We start from the raw sequence: 21,408 nt of genomic DNA on the forward strand, positions 1-21,408 counted from the left end.
AAGAAATAGCATCAGTAGAAAGTTGTTCAGTGGTACCAAGTGGTCCACATGGATGGCAAGAGTCTTAGGATCCTGTACACACAATTTTCTTGCCTTGTTTTGTTCCTCCAATCGGGTATAGCAGTGGGGAGCAAGCATGGCAGTTACTGTTAATCCATCCCTGTGGCCCCAGTACCTGAGTGTGTATGGCAGTATGCCTTAACAAAGATGCCCAGTGCCATGATTTGACAAAGTCCTAATCAGAATTTTTTTATAGTCACAGAATAATGGGTTATTAGTTCTCGAGAAACTATTGAAAGTATTGTTAGAAAACATGGAACCTAAAGTTTGAATTTTTAATTAAAAACAGTGGAAGTCAGCACTTTCCAAGGAACTAATAATTTTAAAGGAAGAAATTCAGCATTTTGAGCTGTCCTAACTAGCTACAGCCTTATTTTAATTTCCAGTTCCAAAGACCAAAGACTAACCAAGCACCCTTGTGCAAGATGCAGAAGGTGGCTCCATGAGTAGCGCTTACTTTCCATGGCTGAAAACTTGCCATTGTATTGTTAGATTAAGGACAAGCTGTGCACACATTTTCAATGTCTAGAGTATGACACGGGTGTCTTCCTATGTCATACAGTGGTGGACAGTCCTGAAGACTGATCCTCTGCATATCTGGTTGTTCTGTGTATGTGAAATCCAGTTGTACAAAACACTTTCTAGAGTGTTTTACAGACATCATTAACTGTGTAAGCTCATGCCATTTATTTAGACTAGTGTGGAAAAGGAATCTTAAAATTCAGACTCAAAAGGGACAAATGTTCTTCTCCCAATCTTTGCAGGAAATGGAGAATCATAGCGGTAGACCAAATTGGGTACCTCCCTGTGTGTGTGTTACTTCTGTTTATGTGGCATTTGTTTAACTCTGTGAAGCTGTGGTTCTTTTTCTAAAACAACTGATGGTCTAATAAAGAGCTGAGTGGCCAATAGCGAGGCAGGAGCAAGGATAGGTGGGGCTGGCGACAGATAGTATAAATTGAAGGAGAAGCAAGGAGAGGGGCAACTAGAGAACAAGGAGAGGAGGACATCAGGGGCCACCCACCCAGCCACAGAGTAAGAAGGAAAGTAAGATACACAGAAGTAAAAAAGATAAACGCCCAGAGGGAAAAGGTAGACTGTTGATTTAAGAAAAGCTGGCTAAGGCTGACACTCATAACTAAGAATAAGCCCTCGTGTATTTATTCGGGAGCTGGGTGGTGGGCCCATCAAAAAGCCAGAAGAGTAAAAGAGCAAAACATTGCTCAAAATCCCTCACCCGTTTTTTAAGTTTAAAATCAGTCACTGAACTCCTAAGTTTGCAGACAATGTGTCTGTTCATGTCTATAGTCACATACAGCTCTACTCAAATCCTTGCTCCCTAATTGCCCCCTCTCTTCCCCTTCTCTCTCCTCTTTTCCTCCCATTCTCCATTATTCCCTCGTCTGTTTTCAAATAGCCCTTTAAAAAGTTTTCTGCTGTTGCTCTACGTATGAAAGAAAACATGATGCTTGTCTGCGTCTGGCTTCTATCCCAAATATGATGAACTCCATTTACATCTATTGCTCAGCAAATGATGTGATTTCTTTCTTCTTCATGAGTGTGTCTGCCATTTTATGTCTCCCTCTGTTGATAATCATATCGTGGCAACTATGAGGACTGCTGCAATTTTCTTCAGATATATATCCTGGAGTGGTATAGCTCGATTATATGGTTGTTTTGGATTTCTGTTTTGGGTTTTGTTTTGATGTGATCCTCACACATGCTCATTCATAATACCATTGAGCCGTCTATCCACTGAGTCCTTAGCTTTGGAGAGGTCTGGCTGGTGGCTGAAGCTAGCTTTGGACCTATTTCACTCAGGCTGGGCTGACACTCTAAAAGTCCTACCTCTGTTGCCCCCAGTGTTTGGATTACAGACCTGTACCACCACACCCAGCTAATTTTAATTTCTTGAGGAGTTTTCACACTATTTCCCATAGTGGCTGGATTAATTTCACTCCTACCAGCTTTTTTTTTTTTTTTGGAAGTTTTACAATAGCCATTCTCATAAGGGTGAGATGGCATCTCACTGCTGTGCTGATTTGTATTTTGTGGATGACAAATGTGTTTTTTGTGTGGTCCTCGGGTAACAACCATCTTCACACTTTTAAAAAAGCTGTAAAAACAAGAACAGCAGAGGCTGGAACAATGGCTCAGTGATTAAGATCACTAGCTGTTCTTTCAGAGGACCAGAAAGATAGGTGCTTTAATTTAAAAAAAAAAAGTTCTTCCCCACAAACACCATACACATGCATAAAATAATATAGAGAAATAGATATACAGATCAACATAAAAACAAACAGGTTAATATTTGGGACCCAAGAAAAAGTACAGCACAGAGCTTGGACCCCAAGAGGCTCTTGCACCTGCTCTGTGCTCTTGTCTTTGTCCATGCCCTTCTCTGCTGGGAGACCCGGTCACGGACTTCACATTTACACAGTAAGTTTTGCATTATTATCTATGTTCAAATCCCCCAGATTGCATAAACTGATTTAATTTCTTTAACTAGAGTTTCCATGGTTCATCGAGCCGAGGCTGCAGCTGGGGCTCTTTAACACTAGTTCATGTCTCATAAACAGAAAAGAGAGCCATCAGATAACAGTCTCTGCTCATACCACAAGCAGACAGGCAGACAAAAGTGTTTACCCAACACTGGAATTTTCCTATGATTAGAAAAAGATTAATAGAATAAAAAACAATTCATAGCATCATGTTTATTTACTCACTAGCTAAACTTTCATTTACAAACAAATATTTTCAGAGCAAAAAAACACAAGACGATAATTTCAAAAGTTATACCGTTACATAAAATTAAACTTGCAGAATTTACAAATTAATATTCTGAGCAGACAGATAAATTATACATCCTTTAACAAAACCCAATCAAACAGCATTTAGAAATTCATACAGTCATAATGCCAGATAGTCTCTCTTTACAATCTACCTATTTACATTGTTTCCCACCACAAATGATAAATCTACCAATGTGTGCAAACACAGTATATTTAAAATATATTTAGCAGCATATAAAAAAATCAGAGGAAGAAAAAGGAGCTATTGCTATTAAACAAAAAGAAACTAAAAGATAATAATAGAAACAATTCCATAGGAAAATAGATCAAAATATCTTTCTGTTAGGAAATCAACAGCTCACCGTCATAGAACATGTGCCCAGCACTAGAAACGCAACAGCTCTGTGGCATTGCAATCCTGAGCACAGAATGTAGAACAACTGAAAGCTTTGGTCAATATAGGTAAACGTGAACATTTTAGCACAAACTGTTATCTTTCTTAGCAGACTAAGGTCAATTATGAGAAATCATCAATAACAGTTTCTTTCCATTATATTGAAAGGGCTTTGAAATTTGTAACCCCTTGGAGACTGACAAAAATTGCTGATGAGCACACTACGATCTGATTAACAGTTCCAATACATGTTTAAGTGTTTAAGTTGTGTGAACCCATCTGAATGGGTGAACAGGTAGGAGTTTTTGACTCTGGGTATACTTCTGTCACAAGAGCAGACATCTTAGAATTCAAATAATTTGAAAGTATCTTTTTATAACTAGGCACAAAAATTCAGCCATGGTCAAAGTGTGATACAAGCAATACATCAATTGTAAGAAGCATATGTGTTGGTAGATATTAATATTACACATACAAGACAGTACAGTTTTATTAGAATACATTTTTATCTAGCAGATAGATTCAGATATATTTCCAGTTGGTTCCATTAATAATAAGTGCAGGACATCATCTTCAATAAAGAATGCAGAGTATCATCACAGTGTCAGTTTATGCTTATCTCCATTCATGGTTAATTACTGGCAATATCTTCCCCCAGATCGCCTGTGTCAGAGATTTGACCATCTTGCAAATTGTGGGCTTTCCAGATTCTCACAGTCCGATCACTACAAAACAAAAAATTTAAAATGCACATATGAACAGAGGCAGAAATGTCCAGAAATAGCTCTCAAAATTACTTAGGGCAACAATTTTCATCGAAGGTCTTTGATTAGTGCAAGTAAAACATGCACAGTATTGCATGAGAAAAGCAAACACAAATCCATAGAGTGCTTCCTGCCTGGAACTTGTTTACACCACACAGCACAGAAAGAAGGAAAATGCATGTAGAACCACCAAGCGGAATAGATGGGAAGCAAGATCTGGGGTCTGCTGAGTTGGGAATTTGCTCAACCAAGAACAAAGGAGATGGGATCTATTCAGGGAAGGACTTTGTAAATCTCCACAGGAGTCAAGTCTTGTGTTTCATTGGGACAGGAGAGTGCTGGTTGGACTGGGGCTCAAGAATCAGTTTAAATTAGTAAGAGACAAGTGCCACTGAGTGAAATTTTTTATACTTCACCAAATATCACCTGTGATTTATAATCTATTTTATGCTATTTAGTTAATAATTTATTCATATTATATATAAATTTTATTTTTAAATGTTTTCAAATTTAAATATATTTTATTTAAAATACAAATGTTTTATTCATATTGTATATTATTATACATTACAAGATTAATTATAAGAACTCCATCGTGGTGAAATCTGAGACGCACTGAAACAATGGAAAAGTGTTTCCACAGGATCACCACAAAAAAGTAGTAGTCCAAAGGGACCAAGGCTGCACTTCAATCTGGCAGCTGAACAGTGACAGGCCACATCCTCAGTTGCAGAGGAGAACCCAGGATATTGAAGATGATGGGGCCATGAGACTTCTGCAAAGGACAATGGCAAACTTGGAATGGGGATTGCCTGAGCCCACAAGATCAGCTGTATGTGCTATGGATGGCAGAGCTGGAGAAGTGGGCCTGCCCAAGAATCTTAGAACCAGAAAACAACACAATAAGTAAGTCTCCTATGTCAGATATTGAGCCACAGGGCTGGAGTGTGGTTTTGCCTTAATCTCATTTATTTCTATGCCCAGATTTTTCCCTTTTGGAACAAGAAAGAATATAATTTGGTTTTTTATTTTATAGGAGCCCATGATTAAGAGACTAGATTTTTAAAGACTTTGGAACTTATTATAAGTTGGACTGTGTTCTACATTTTGATACTGGCATCAAATCTTGGAAACAAAGAATTGAAAAGTTATGAGATTATGGTTTAAAGTGGTGTGTCTGTGTCAAGTGGGCAGGGGGAGAGTGCTCTAGTTAGCTTTACCTGTCTACTTGACACAGCCTAGAGTAATGTGAGAGGAATTGCCTAGATCTGGGCTGTGTAAGAAAGCTGATGAACTTGAGCCTACGAATGAGGCAGTAAGCAGCATTCCTCCATAGTGTCTGCTTGACTTCCCTTGATGATGGACAACCTGCTCTAAGATGCTGTTGGTCAGTGTTTTACTACAGCAACAGAAGGAAACCCCAAACTCTTTAGAAAATGCTTGATAGGTAAAATATAAACAGTACTAAATTTAAAATAGACCTTTGGGGTTAGGGGTATAGCTCAGTAGAAGAGTAATTGCCAAGCCAGTGCAAGACCCAAGGTTCCATCGTAGTACCATCACACACACACAAAAAGTACTTCTTAGATTTTATTGACTATTTTTCCTATGATTTTAAGAAAAAAATGTAGTAAACTTATTGGCATTTAATATTCCTTGAGTAATAGTGAAAAGTTTAATTCTCCAAAAAATGAGAGTATCTCATGAAAGGTAAGTATAGTTAGTTACTCACATATCAATCCATGGGACCCAGTGATGTACAACACTTAGTCTTATCTTAAATACATTATTTTCAGTGAGCTATTAGAGATGTAACAAGTTTGTGGGTAAATAAGCAAAAGTAGGGACTCTTAAGCAAATAGTACATCCTGGAGAAGGCATCATTGGGGATCTATAATCCCCAATGTGGGGCCATCACTCAGTCAGAGAGAAGCCTATTTGGAATTTGTAAAGCCCTAGAGTTAATCTTCAGCATAGAAACAATAAAGAAAAAGAGTAGGGCATTTACCAAGATAATACAAACACAGGCAAGCTGTGCTTTCTACCCCTACCAGGAGCTGGTGATGATTGCTGTATCCATTTCATGACTTCAATGGCCCGTCTTTGCTACCTTATTCAAACATCTTAAATGCCACCCCATGAGACCTCCCTCCATTACTGCCCTGCTTTGTAACTCCACCCTTGCTCACTGTCATCACTGCAGTTTTTCCCCTTTCTTATTCTCTGCTGCTCTGGTTAGAATAGAAGGTACAGTTTGTGTCTGCTTTGCTTTCTGCTCTCTTCCTAAGAGTCTAGATTTATACCGGGCACACAGAAGTTCATTATGAGTAATCAAATAAACAAGACATGAATTACTCAATCCAACTATTCAGAGGAGGGAGGAAACAGATGTTACTGCCATATTCTTAAATAGTCAATGGAGAAAGAAGTGCAAAGATTGTTTAAAATAATTTGTTCTAAATATAAATCATAGCAAATTAGCTACTCTCCTGAAGACAAAAAAAAATCAAAATTAGTCATTAATGAATTTTTTTTAAGTCACCAAGAAAAGATCTGACATCAGGTTCAATGATATGCAGGTTACTAACACGGAAGTAACCTAACATTTTGAAGCCAAAATTACAGCCAAAATTTGGAGCCAGGAGTGATGGCACACCACTACAATCCCATTTTTTGAATAGCTAAGCCAGCCTGGGTGAAAAAGCGAGATCATATTAAAATAATGAAAGTACATCAGTCATCTGGAACCAGTTGCTAGAATGACTGTAATGAGACAGGGATTCCCGCTGTGCCATGTTTGTAAATACTATGGCCTACAGTATCTGGTAAGTCTGAAGACAAGCAACCCTCCCAGAGCAAAACCACAGGAGGAAACTTACTCAGCTGCAGTGAAAACATGGGTGGAATTCACACATATGGCATTGATGGGACTGTCATGACCTCTCATCTCTCCAACTGGCACAAAAGTATCCACATTCCAGAGTTTCAAAATGCCGCCTCTGCAGCCGCTGAGCAAAACTGGGTGGCCTGGCACCAGGCCCAGGGCACAGACCCAGTCCTTGTGTGCATTTGGGACTTGCTGGGAGAGAACAGAGAAAGCAGTGCTGAAGAGGAGGGGCTTTGCAAAACCAGTGGCCACAATAAAATTGGTTATGAAACTTTTAGTGGTGAAACTCAGAGTCTATAAAAGTCCATTTCTACACATTCAGGGATTTAGGCAATAGATCTACAATTTGCTTCCCAATTTCCAACACTGTTTTCAGTACTAACAAGAAATCTACAGCTCCTAAAACACTCAAGAAGCACACAAAAGTTTTCTCCTTTTCCCTTACCTAAAATATACATACATAATAAAACAAGTTTGAAAACTATAAACTGGCATGCGCAGGAATTAGAAGAACTGCCTCATGAAACCTGTTTTACACTTTGATAGAGAATACGGAGGCCCAAGGAAAATGGGAGTTTATATATTTCGTGATGAGCAAGAAAAAGCATATGACTAGATTTTATGTCTGAACATATATTCACAATATAAAAATTACAGCCATGAATATATGTCTGTGACAGAGTCTGAAGTGTTTGTACAAATATTCATGTTAATGGTGCATTCTGTCTTTAGTCACAGACTGAAAGTAAGAAGAGAGTAGCAGCTGTAATGCATACATGCAGCAACAAACAGATGCAAAGAATTGTAAACAGTTTTCTCCGTTAACTAATTTCTTCACTGATGCACTGAAACCCTGCTGTCATTCTGTAGGATATGAAAGCACTGTCTAATGGACTCAACAAAATGCTCCCAAGACTGAGAAGTCCTGACTCCAGATGATCTTCATGCTTTTGGGGCATCTGTACATTTAAAAACAGAGAACACCTGTAACTGTTCTACCACAAGGTGGTTGTATTTAATAAAGAGATCTACACAAAAATTCTCCAGCTTTCAACTTTCAGTAGTGTCACATCTTTTCTTACCTAGTTGTATTAGTTGAATATTTACCTTCTTCCAATTTACCACTCTGATGGAAGTAATTTTATTGGGGATAAAGTACATAAAATATATTTGGTATTAAAATGTAAAATTCAATGTGAATCTACACAATCCTCAACCCAGGTCATAATCCCTTTGGGGCTTGAATGACCTTTCACAGGGGTTGCCTAAGTCCATCAGAAAACACAGATATTTACATTATGATTCATAGCGGTAGCAAGATGACAGTTATGAAGTAGCAACAAAAATAATTTTGTAGTTGGGGGGTCACCACAACATGAGGAACTCTATTAACTCTATGAAAGAGTTTCAGCATTAGGAAGGTTGAGAACCACTGATATAGAAGACCATTGAGTTTTTTAGACTTGGGCCTAGTTAAATTTGGTTTGTAAGGTTTAAGTTTATTTACAAGTTGTAACATTCCATTAAAAGTTAAAAACAAATCTTTAAGAGAAACCCCTGATTAAACTATGAGACTCTATATAGAAACCCTCCAAGTTGTTGGGCTGATTCCTGAGTGGTTTCCAAATAGCCACTTCATACCATACAGAGTTTCTGAATTACCTGAAGAAGACCTTTCTGAGCTAAGTCCCATTTCTTGATTCCATTGTCTCTGGACCCACTGAATAGGTTATCCCCTTGAATGGTCAGTGCTTCTATACCATCATAATGAGGAGGCTCAAAGTTGTGGGTGGGGCTTACAGTTCCAAGAGCCCCTTCAGTCACATCAAACATCTACAAGAGAATCAGAAAGACAGCAGTTATCCCTAAGTGCTTCCATGTGCACATTCATAGGAACAGAAATGTGCATATAAGCAACTTGTTAACCGCATTAACTAAGTACAAATGACACTGAAGAATATTCTGAGCCCTATTTCACACTAACTTTGTTTGCATGTCACATACACAAACTTCAAGAAAAGCAAATGGATTTTTTTCATGTATGAATAAAGAAATGTGACATTCAGTACTAAAGGTGTTATGTATCAATGCATTTGAAACTGAAATAAACAATATCATGTTGTGCAGTTTAAAGTTAGGTAGATTTTCAATTCCAAATTCCTTCTCCACCTTCCCAAAGTTACCCATTAGATCTTTTCATTTTTCTTACTTGCTTGGCTAAAAAAGACAATTTTGATTAATTTTCATTTTGAATAATATAAAAAAAATCAATCAATGGAGATATTGCTCAGTTGATAGACTTCTTGTCTAGTATGCATGAAGCCCAGTGTCAGTCTCCAGAACTGAATAAAATTGGGTATGATGACTAATCTTGGTTGTCAACTGGACAAATCTTGAAAGAAGGAACATCAGTTGAGGAATGGCCTCCATCAGACTGGCCTGTAGGCATGTCCTTGGAGCATTTCCTTGATTTACAATTGATGTAGAAGAGCCCACTGTGAGTGGTACCATCCCTAGGCAGGTGAGCCTGGGCTGTATAGGAAAGGTAGATAAACATTAGTGCTGGACAAAGCCCATAAACAGCATCCTTCTGTGGTCTCTCCTTCAGTCCATACCTCCAGGGTCCTGCCTTAAGTTCCTGCCTTGTATTCCCTTGACATTGTACTATAACCTACAGTCTAAATAAACTCTTTCTTCTCAGAGTAGGTTGTGGCCAGTGTTTTACCATAGCAACAGAGAAGCAAACTAGGACACTGATGTGTGATGGCACATGTCTACAATCCCTATACTTAGAGCTACTGGCAGGAAGATTACATGTTCAAGGTCATTTTTGACCACAGAGTTCACAGGCCAGCCTGAATTACAGAAAACCCTTTCTCAAAACAAACAAAAATAACAATATCGCTAACTATAAATAAAGATTACAAAAACAAAAAAGCAAAGGTTAGAAAAATGAGACAGAAAACTGGTTAAGAGAAAGTGACCTCGCAACATGCTGAGAATAAGTGACTGTTGAACACTCTCAGCCCTAAGCAGGACATTTAGTTCACACCTCCATGCTCAAGTGACATCACAGAAGAGGTGAGCAGAAAGAAAGAGTCAGAGGATGGGGAGCTTTAGGGAACACTGTCTTCCAAACTTGATATGGCCAGTGCAGTCAGGAAGTCACAGCAGCCAAAGACCTGCTGAAGAATGTGGACTGTCAACACTCCATCATGGATGGAGGAGTTACTCATGAGAACTCTCCCTCCTCCAAGGAGAAAATGACAGTTAATACTTGCAAGAGGAGGGGGAGTAACTTTCCAAAATGGTATAGCCATTGATGATCATGACAAGTTACCTATGATCCAGTAAATAACTCCACCTATTTGTATGCAAAATAAAAACAAAATATGTAATCAACTTCAATGGTCACAAGGAAAAAGAGAAGTAGACTTAGATTGGTGACTACTGTGAACCTATCACTCAAGACAATGTAATCAACAACTCTATAATACACACTTTGATGTAATGATCCTTGGAGCCAGTGATGATTAGATCTTGTCCATTGGAGATCTGGTCTACTGTAAGGCACATAACAGGACCCAGGTGTCCGGTTAGCTTTCCTGTAGACTGAAACCTTCAAAGAGAAATAAAATGACTGTTGAAAGCATTTCATAGCTTAATGGAAGACTCATACACTCTATATTTGTTCATAGTATTGTTTATTAACTTTCTTTTAGACTTCAGCCCTGCCTCTTGAAACTCTAGACAGAATAAATAGAAATGACCAAACTAACATCCTATGATGGAAGCTGGGAAATCTTTATATCTTATTCTGAAGCTTGATATAATTTATGAAATAAAAAAGTGAGAGAAATTGTGAAAGGATAATCTTAATTCCTCAAGTAAACTTTATTAAATACATGAATTCATAAAAGATTTGACTAATCCTTTTAGACTCAATTTGCATTTGAATAAAACATTGATATCACTGCTTATAACATCAAGGAAGCTATGGAGGAAGTAGGATTATTTTATTCTATACCTACACATATATAATACATGCACATACATCATGCACATATATACATATACCAAAGCATCCACATCTATGTGTAGCTATGTATATGAGAAAATACATATACATTGGTGAGCCAATCCATTATTCATTATAAAGGCTGAACATGACTAGAACTGATATCTGACAGGTGTAAGAACAAACAATGCTACCCAGGTATGGTGGTGCATAGCTGTTATCCCAACCTGAACTTGAGATCAAGAAGTTCAAAGCCACCCTGAGCTAAATAGCAAGACCTTTTTTTTTTTTTTTTTTTTTTTTTTTTTTTTTTTTATGTATACAGTCAGTTGTCAGAGGGTAACAGTGAACTTATGTGGTAGTCCTTTCTCAAACCAAGTTGCTGGAATACAGCAATGCCTTTAACTTCTAGGATATTAATATTACAGTTTCTTAAAAATTGTTTTTCAGTCACTTTGTTAATATAAACCTATATTTAATCCTGCTATTAAAAAAGAACAAATTTGTATTAACAAAGTAACTAAAAGAATAGTTGTTTGAATCTTATCATTCTTTTTTCACCCCATTGAATATGTAAATTGCATTGCTATATGCAAAATAAAACATAATTTGAAACATTTTTTAAGTGTGAGCTAGAGGGCATGTGAAAATTAGATTTTACAAGCATTTTGGTGTTATTAGTATTTAAAGTTGGATTTGATATATGTAAGAGATATGTTTTCTAAAAGTTCTACCTTTTAAGATCCCACATTCTGACGGCATTTCCAGAGGCCGCATAGAGGAAAGTGCCGGTTGGATTTAGTGCAATCTGATTGATCTGGCTCTCTCCAGAAGGAATAGCTACTGTCCGGCTGCTGCTTGCAGAACAAGCTTCTCCAAGAGTAACTTGACCTGAAGATCTAGTAAGTAATCACAAAGTAAAATAAGTAATAACAAGACAAAATAAGTCATGTTTTCAGACATGAGCTTGGCTGGAAGCTTCCTAAATTCCCAAGAGCCTGGCTGTAGAGAACAGCAGGAGTTACTTGTGCTCAAGCCACACTCACAGTACCAGGCACAGCACCAAGCAGGTGGTCACACCATGAGTAAGTATTGGCCAATGGAGAGAACATGTGAATGAAGAAACCAGGGTGGTATCATTTAAATTCTTAATGTGTGTGTCTATGATGTTATGAACCCCAAGCCCTGAATTGGAGATGACTAAAACATCCTTTAAAAAATAATTCCAAAAAATAAAAAAATTAAAAAAAAAATAATTCCATAGCCAAGATCTCAACAGATGAAGGCAGTGCCAGGAAGGCAGCTCAATCTGCTGCTGTTGGTAGGAGCCCTCTGCTGGCCTGGCTCACCAGGATCCATTTAGATACCAGGCAGGGTTAGCTCTAGGGACTAAGGACACTGAGACCTTCGAACTGTACTCAGCTTTTGTTTAATGGACTCTCTACTTTGTTTGGAAAAAAATAGCTATGGCTTACATATATTTTCCAAAAAATTTACATGATGAGATGTTTTTAATTTTGAAATATTTTCCTTGCTAAAAATCTAAAATAATGCGTTAAAACCAACCTCTTCAGATTTGACGTTAGCTGAGACCTTTCTAACTGGGGATTAGGCATTTTTCCTCTACAGAACTTCCCTTTGGGGGTTTCTATCCAGGACAGGAAACATTAGCTCTGAAGTAAGAAAATGTCTCTCAATACTCAACTATGAATTAGAAACCAAGTCAACATTCCCTTTTTTCATGTATACAATTATTGAGTTCACCTCAATCTTGATTATGAAAAATGGGTATTAATTTCATGACCAAAATAATAAATTGTTTTACAGTTTTAACACATTTATAACAACACAAATTGAGAAAAGACTCATGCCCCAACTGTCCTACATGATTGTAGTTATAAAGTCTGTGCTGGCTGGAAGTAGTGTCCATCCTAAAACACACTTGGTTATTTCAAGGATAGTTAGATTGCAAATCGTTCCTTACTACCAACAATGGTCAGTTTAGTCATCTTCCAAGGACTGATACTTCCTTAAATCACTAATCCTATAAGGTAGTAAGTAGTGCTCTCAAGCATTGCCTTAGCATTTGGAAAAGGGAGAGTATGACATCCACACATAGTAACAGATTAATCCAATCCATCTTTTTTCTTTTCATGGTCCATTCTTGGTTGTGTTCAACTTTTTCCTCCTTATTTTGTTTGTATTTTTATGGTGAACATTTAAATGTCCTCTGAGAAGTAGGTGATTTTTAAAAACTAAAGTATATAAATAGTCCCATATTTCCTAATGTTAAAAAGAACTGTGCTGTTTTCAAGGTACTTACGTTAATGTTCGAATACACTTTGCTGATTCTCTGATGTCCCACACCTTAATATAAGATGTTGACACTGTGAAGACCAGACTGGTATAATTGCAGTATTTTACCGATACAACATTGTTAGGGTGAACCCCTAGGGACATAATTTCCTGTCCAGTCACGAGATTCCAAACTTTACAAGTACGATCTAAAACAAACAGATAGAAGCAGAAGAAATGCTGTGAATGTCAACTATTTTAGGTTCTTTTAACAGCAAAAACTATTTAAACAGCATTACACCATGGGAACAAAACAGCAAAGGATGACGGTATTCTCCAGCTATTCTGCACTAGGCATCCCAGCACATCCTTGAATGTCTGTGGTAATTTCATAGGCAAGAGAGGTAAAGCGGATCTAACAGAAGTGAGGCATGACTGTCTGGTATCTGCCTTAACTGTTTTAGTTTCTTATAATGTAGCAAAGGGACTAACAGTGCAGGATTGGAGGTCTGTAAATCTAGTTTGAACTACTAGCTAAATTAACATGGGAAAAACATTTTGATATCTTGCGTTCCTTCATCTGTAATGTGAGGCTGCAACATGTGCCTCATGGGAGCTACTGAATTAACACATTTGTTTATACCATGCCTGACATGTTAATAAGAAATGGAGGTTGCTACAGTCTTTTGTCACATTGTATGTTGTAGTGGTCTTTTATAAATTTGTATACTGTCCAATACAAAAGCTAGAACACAGTATGCCATAAGGGTCAATCATTGAAGGGAGGTGCATTCTTTCCCCACTATATTCACAAATATAAACAGTGGATTTACTCCCTTACTCACTATGCAACAATTTTAATATTTTACACAATTTAGGTATAAAACCAGCATATCAGACTCACTTGATTTAAGTAGTCTTTTAATGATCTGTTTAAAAGCTATTTTAAATATGTACATATGATCATTAGATGGTTACTAGCAGCTTTTACTTTTTAAGTTTACTTTTAATTGTGTGTGTGTGTGTGTGTGTATGTGTGTGTGTGTGTGTGTTTATGTGGAGTATGTGCACATGAGTGCAGGTGGATGTGATGGCCACAAGGGAGTGTGAGATCCCCTGAATCTGGAGTTATAGGTCATTGTGGGCTGCACAACATGAGTGCTGGGAACAACTAAAATCCTACAGAAGAGCCCTACACAATCTTAACCACTAGCAGTCTCTCCAGCCATGGCTAGCACCTTTTGATCCAGTGAAGAGGAGATCATCGGTAGAATCCACACAGAGAACAGCTTTTGTGTGTCCTTCAGCTATGTGAACACACTGAAGTGAAGATGTTCTGATTCCTTTGGAGGCAGGAAATGGGTTGATTATGCCCCTAAGTTGGGGGGAAAAAAGATGGACTTCAGCATCTCTATTATGAAAGTATGTTTACTTTTTCCCTCCATTTTTAAAAAAGCCCTTATAAATTATTATTAACAATATCCAGACTGTTCCCTTGATTCTTTTAATCACAAGGAGGCTGATAAAGTGTGAAGCAATAGCAGTGGAGTACATAAACTAATTAGGTGTCCACTAATAACTAATTCTGCAAACAGTAAAAGTGATGATATACTTGGATGTTATTAACCATTCCATCCCTCTGACAATTATTCCGTGTTATGACCAAGAGGAAGTAGAAATGATTGACTGGAAGACATAGCTGTACAGTAGGCAGAATGGAATTCTACACCCAAAGGGGACATGCTGGAGAAAGTTTAACACATGACACCTAAGCAACACAGAAAGCAGTTCTCAAAGGAATATGGAAAAAAAATATAGCTATCGGATGGGTAGAAATTTAAGGGAAGATGATTTTCAAGCGCCAGCAACTTAAAGGGGTGAAAAAACCTTTGATAATCTCAAAGATTTTTAAAGTGAAAGATGTAAGTGGCAGTCAAGCTCTTTGGGAGCTGTTTCTGGAGTGTCTGGTCTATGTGGCAGAACATGCACTAGAGACTAAAAGGGTTATCAAAATACTGTGTGGCCTAACTTTAAAAGGGTTTCCTTACGATGGGGTATGAATTAAAATGAGTGTCAGGAAGAGTAAAGATGAGACTAAACCAAGACAGAGCACACCAGTCACTCAAATGTACTGTTAATTTTTCTTCTTGCTGTGAGTTACAACATTAAATGTTCCTGCTTTTAAATTATTAGCACCATTATTTATAATTCTCTGAAGGAAATTCCATTGAAGAGGAGACAGCCTTGCCAGTACTCTTAGAAATCACAAAGGTTAATAAAGGGGACAAAAACACCTGAGACATTAATTTCTTGTTGAGTCTCACATGAAAAAAATACTGAGTAAATCATTATAAAACATGTTTAGAAGTAAATATTCATCAGTCAGATATAACATGGGCTTGCCAATCTCATGAGGATGCTCCCTGTAGGGTTATTAGACAGTGAGCACAGGCACGTGATCATATGAGCGCATTTTATGTTGACTCCAATAAAGTCTGAATACTGAATCTGTCAGACAATGCCCTTGAGAAAAAAGTGAGGTAAATATAAATCTGATGTGCTAAAGCTGCTACACTGGGGGCAAAGAGTCAATCTGGAAGATCTTTGACATTGAATCAATCTTTCCTTGACCCTAAAAACAGAAATGGTTTGCTAGTTAAATTCATAGACTTAATAGCTGGATATTGTGCCCAAGCAAGAAATCACTTGTATGTAGCACTGACATAATCATTGGGTAAAATTTAAACCCAGTGCTAAAGTCAAAGGTAGAAGAGAATTACACAAAAGCAAAACAGAACTAACTTCCAGAGAGAGGGCTGGAACTGTTGGGTACAGGATCAGAGTTTAACAGTGTATGGTTGCTCTACCAAGATTGCCAATGTTTTCTCACACAAGTAACCAAATTCAGCAGGATGTTGTATCAGGCCATCTACAGTCTGCTCAAGGTGCATTGGGAAAGGGCTTTAGCTCTCGGTGCTGTGTTTTAAGAACACTGAATGCTGGAATCTTTCCAAATTAAGGAAAAAAATAAAATAGAGCTATCAAGATGATAAAAGAACATGCTGGAGAAAGCATATAATCATGACATTAAAAGGCTAAATATTAGAAGGGTGTCATATACACAAAAAAGGCACTAAATCAATTCTCACATAGCTAAAGAGGGCTGATCACAAAATGCATAGAAATGTAAAGAAAGTAAACAGGCTTATTTTTTAAACATTATATTTAAAGTCTTATACTGTGGATCCTTTTTTTAACTTTCTGAGTGAGAGAAACTCCATGTCACTAAAAGTGACCCTTGAGATTATCTCTGGATACACAAAGACAAAGATTACACACATATATATGCATGTACACATATATGTGCCAATTTATCTGTCTGTGTGCAAAATTTTAGATTGAAATTAATAGCAATAGCTTGTTTGTAACATAAGAATTTATATTTTTGGCTATGAAGTGAGTCTTTAATGGCTGAACCATCTCTCCAGCACTGTAATATAAGAATTTAAACAAATTAACACTGGAATAGGAGAGACACTACTCTCAAAAGTCTGCCATTTTGAAACCATATTGATACAAGATGCACAGCTATGAAATAATACCATTGTTTACAAACATCACTTCAAATATTTAAGAGGTATTATTCTTCTGGTGAGGGCTACTATTACTGTATAAATAGCTAAGAAATCATTTAAAACTGTGTTAGTAGCATAAGAGCTATTTGTAACTCAGTGACACAAACTCTCCTCAGAACCCAGGTACAATCACTTAGAAACCCTATACCTCCAGATCCCCTTCCCATGCAGCCCAGCTGTGTCTTCTGATACAACAGCCAACACAAAGCTACCTTCCTGGAAAGCAGGAAGCTTTTGTTATTCTTACATGGCCTTTGTTGCTGCACACGTATGCGTGGCATGAATACGTGTATGCATGTCCACACATGTATAGGCCCATATGAGTATGGGCAGGTGCAAATGCTCACCGTGTAGACAGGACTAGGCTGCTTCCTCCTAGTGTCTGCATCTTCCTAGAGCATGTTCTACCTTGTGTGTTGAGGCAGGTCTTTCAGCAAAATCTCAGCTACTCTAGCAAGCCACCTTGCCTCAAGTACCCTGTGTCACCACTTCCTAGTGCTACCCAGGCACAGTCCTCCACACCTGTCCAGGAACAGTCCTCCACACCTGCTCAAGCACAGTCCTCCACACCTGCTCAGGCACAGTCCTCCACACCTGCCCAGGCACAGTCCTCCACACCTGCCCAGGCACAGTCCACCACACCTGCTCAGGCACAGTCCTCCACACCTGCTCAGGAACAGTCCTCTACACCTGCCCAGGCACAGTCCTCCACACCTGCCCCGGCACAGTCCACCACACCTACTCAGGCACAGTCCTCCACACCTGCTCAGGCACAGTCCTCCACACCTGCCCAAGCACAGTCCACCACACCTACTCAGGCACAGTCCTCCACACCTGCTCAGGAACAGTCCTCTACACCTGCCCAGGCACAGTCCTCCACACCAGCACAGACATTATGTAGGATCCAAACTCTAGTCTCTATGCATCTACAAAAAGCATTCTACCCTCTGAGACATTTCCTCAGCCTAGTCTATTATATTTTAATACCATTGGTTATTCAGTGTTCTAAAGAAAACTAATCTCAATATTAAAAATTAAAGCGAGGTGGTGGTAGCGCTCACCTTTATCCTAGCACTTGGGAGGCAGAGGCAGGTGGATCTCTGTGAGTTCGAGGCCAGCCTGGTCTACAGAGTGAATTCCAGAACAGGCTCCAAAACTACACAGAGAAACTCTGTCTTGAAAAACAAAACAACAAAAAAGACCTTTTAAAACAGTTCTTTAAGTTACATTAAATTATGTAAATTTATACAACAAAGCTGGTATGAGTGGAGAAAATAAAACAGCATGTATTTTTGTTCCATGAAAACTAGTAAACTCATAATACTGTGAAATTGATCTTTTCTCCCTTCCCCTGCCTACCTTCTGGAGGATCTGCTGATGTTCAGAAAAATGGCCATAAAAAAGGAAAACAAAGGGAAATGGGGAAGAGACAAACAGGTAAGTGTGGAAAAGGGGAACAAGAGAGAAAGAAAAACTAAGCCCTTCCCCAAATCCATAACAACAACAACAAAAATGTGATGCTATTATTTTTAAAACTTCGTTTATCAGTTTAAAAAACCTAAATATGTTCCTTTACTTTCCACTTTTTGTTTTAATTTTGTCATGATAGTATCCATTTTATATTCAAGTATACTGTTATGAAATAAACTTTTTACTTCAAATTGCCAAGCCAACAAGAAAAGCTATGTATGCAACTCCTGAACTTTGAAGCAGTAGCAATGCTTAACCCCGAGGATCAAGCCCTCCTGACATTGGCTTCAGCAAAGCGTGATTATATTTTACAGACAAAAATAAGATTACAGGCAACAAGTTTCTAAGTTTTCATTAAAAGTGTTTGCTACTACTTTACAACATACACTCACAAGGTACGTTAAAATTGTTTTAAAATTAGTGCACTTACACAGCTTACAAGTTACACATGCAATAAAAAACAAAAACAAAACAAAACAAAACAAAAAACCTGTGGTTTGCTTAGGATTTCTAGGAGGCATTTAGGACATCAGTGGAAGGAAGAAATGCAGGGAAGATAGGAAGAAAGTACCTGTGCACCTCCGACAAAGAGGAGTCACTTTCATCAGACCTACAGTGGAAGAGTTAGAGTCATGAGGAAAAGAACAGATATCAAAATAGGTAAAGACATTAGACTGAAAATCAACAGTGTGCATAACAGAATCTGGTAAACACTTGCTATGCAGCATCTGCCTTTCTGTTTGCATGTTTAAAGAAAAAAAATAGATTCAGTTATCTACCAAGTTTAGGGGGTAAAAACTGTATACCTACTACTGATCTGTAAACTCTACCGTCATCTCTAAAACTCAGGCCCTGGCAAGGAAAATTACCAAGTATCTGAACTGCATCATGGCCAGGCTTAATTTTATGACTATCTTGGAAAAAACAAACAAACAAACAAACAAAAAAACATCATTCTAGCAACTATGCATGAATTTATCTTGATAGTTACTGTTTTAGGTAGATTTGATTGTGTAAGTTTGACAAATACATTTAATATTTGCATGGAAAGTAAATCAGTCAAATGTTTTAAAACCCCATAGTTTTAACTTATTTCAAAAACAAAGAGTTCTTCTGAAGAAGTGGCCCCTCAGTAATAACTAGTTAGGCAAGACACTGTCGGCCCTGTCCTCTGTCCCCAAGTCTGCAGTGAGTCCAGCTGTTAGGAACTTAGATTGTGTAGCCTTCCTGGGGAGAATGGGGAAGGTAATGGTATCATGAAATGTGAGTAGACACAAATTGTGAGGTCCACATGTCACAGATGAACTGATAGTCTTAAAACAGGGTCCCAAAGAAAGAACTACAAAAGGAAAGGAAGTTTCTCAAAGTGCAAATACAGTTGACGCAATATGTTACTTAGGGGATCATAACAGTAAAATTAGTGCAGCTCATAAAACAGATGACAACAACATAGGAAAGTAGGATGAGATTATCAAGATTATTAAGACTGACAGAAAAAAAAAACAAAAACAAAAACAACTTTGGGACAGGTTCTTGATCTGTAGCTCAGACTTCTCTGAAACTCACTATGTAGCCCAGTCTGGCCTTGAACATATAGGTCCTCCCCCTACTTGAGTGTCTCAAGTGCTGGGTGACACTTGTGAGCTGCCACACCCATCTTATGACAGAAAATTTAATATCTACTGTGAATGCAAAACCTAGCAGCTGTCCACATTCTAGTGAAAATAGACTTCTGCAATATATTTCCAATGTCCTACCTTTCTCGGATGATGGAACGCCTTTATAACATTAAGGACTATTTTGTTTAATAGCACATTTACCTTTCTAGGTCGATTTAGAGGGCATATCACCTACTGAATATAACAAAAACTAATAAAGCATATACAAATAGCTGATGTATGAATTAAGCAGATTAAAAATGATTTCCAAATAATGAATATAATTACATTTATAGAGCCATTTAATACGATCTAAGCATACTAGACAGATCTCTTAAATGGCATCCTATAAATTTCAGAGATGTTACATGCAGGAAGATAACAGCATAGGAAACCAGTGGCTGTGGCTGGGAGTAGGGATGCCCAGTGCATGCGTTCGCAGACAAGCCAGGGCTCATAACTACATTATGTCAGTCATATTAGTATTGGATTTTTAGAAGAAAGGTTGTGACTCAATCTAGGGATACCTTTTCACTTCTAAGTTAGTAAAAAATTATGTTGTTCACATCCTAGCCTCTCCCCTCAACTCCCTTCCAGCCCCACAGCCTCTAAGTCGATTTAGAGGGCATATCACCACGTTCAGTTCATAAAGGAGGTATTTTATTCCAGTGACACAATTGCTGGAATCTGGGGTAGATTTATCTGGCAGCACCAAATGGCAGGAGCATGTGGTCTTTGTAAGTTGTATTCTCTAGCAACAGTAAAACATTCGCCACTTTTCAATGTAGCCTGTCATGGTTTAGATGCCTTTGTGAGTTACAGAAGATGAAAAATCCAAAGAAGTTTTAACATTAAATGCTCAAAGATTCCTTTTTTTTTTTCTTTTAAATTCTATTTTATGTGTACCAGAGTAGATGAGATAAGAACTAAAAGCACAGCCGTGCACATGTACTGCAGGAAGCAATGTTTAGCAGGAAAATAATCTCTCAAGTTTGGCTACCTGGTTCCTTTCTGTTTAAAAAATGCAAAACTATGGCAAGCACTTCCTATTCAGACTCCGGCTCCCAGACAGCGAGGGTGAGCGAAAGGTGCACACAGACTGTGGTGGGGGAGGCGGAGTCCGGGTGAGCTGCCAGGGCTCTCTCCCATGACTTACTTGTCCTGCTGAACTGACGTGTTTCCCTGAGAAACAGTAAGACGATTAAACACGTTCAGTTCATTACGGGGCCGGCTTGGTGGGGAGGAAGGAGGTGAGAGACTAGTCTCGGAAGCACCAGAATCCGAGCTATGGGAAAAAAGAACATTAAACAAGTGGCTTTAGTCGGTTATGCTTTGTTCGGAAGGTTCTAGAAACATGCTTTTTAAATGTTTTTATTAGAGGACTCCTTCTTTTCCTCCTCTCTTTCCTTTTTTTTCTCCCCACTGAGATCATGCT

General features: G+C 38.1%; 1 protein-coding gene across 8 annotated transcripts in view; it reads right to left on the reverse strand.

Moving 5' to 3' along the window:
* Window positions 1–2,754: 2,754 nt before the first annotated feature.
* Window positions 2,755–21,408, reverse strand: part of Kif21a (kinesin family member 21A) — a 120,483-nt gene continuing 101,829 nt past the window's right edge. For 2 of the 8 annotated variants that reach the window (XM_027396315.2, XM_027396326.2), the window contains 10 exons: window positions 21,130–21,258; window positions 18,887–18,925; window positions 18,205–18,219; window positions 14,449–14,585; window positions 13,239–13,419; window positions 11,650–11,814; window positions 10,399–10,516; window positions 8,560–8,730; window positions 6,890–7,089; window positions 2,755–3,971 (listed from right to left, as the gene is read on the reverse strand). In XM_027396315.2, coding sequence (XP_027252116.1) covers window positions 3,878–3,971; window positions 6,890–7,089; window positions 8,560–8,730; window positions 10,399–10,516; window positions 11,650–11,814; window positions 13,239–13,419; window positions 14,449–14,585; window positions 18,205–18,219; window positions 18,887–18,925; window positions 21,130–21,258 — 1,249 coding nt within the window. In that variant the 3' untranslated portion in view covers window positions 2,755–3,877. The remainder of the gene's footprint in view (window positions 3,972–6,889; window positions 7,090–8,559; window positions 8,731–10,398; window positions 10,517–11,649; window positions 11,815–13,238; window positions 13,420–14,448; window positions 14,586–18,204; window positions 18,220–18,886; window positions 18,926–21,129; window positions 21,259–21,408) is intronic. The other 6 variants (XM_035440832.1, XM_027396314.2, XM_027396319.2 and 3 more) reach the window with 3 other exon arrangements.

Source organism: Cricetulus griseus, chromosome 2, assembly GCF_003668045.3.
Source record: "Cricetulus griseus strain 17A/GY chromosome 2, alternate assembly CriGri-PICRH-1.0, whole genome shotgun sequence".
Taxonomy (NCBI): Eukaryota; Metazoa; Chordata; class Mammalia; order Rodentia; family Cricetidae; genus Cricetulus; species Cricetulus griseus.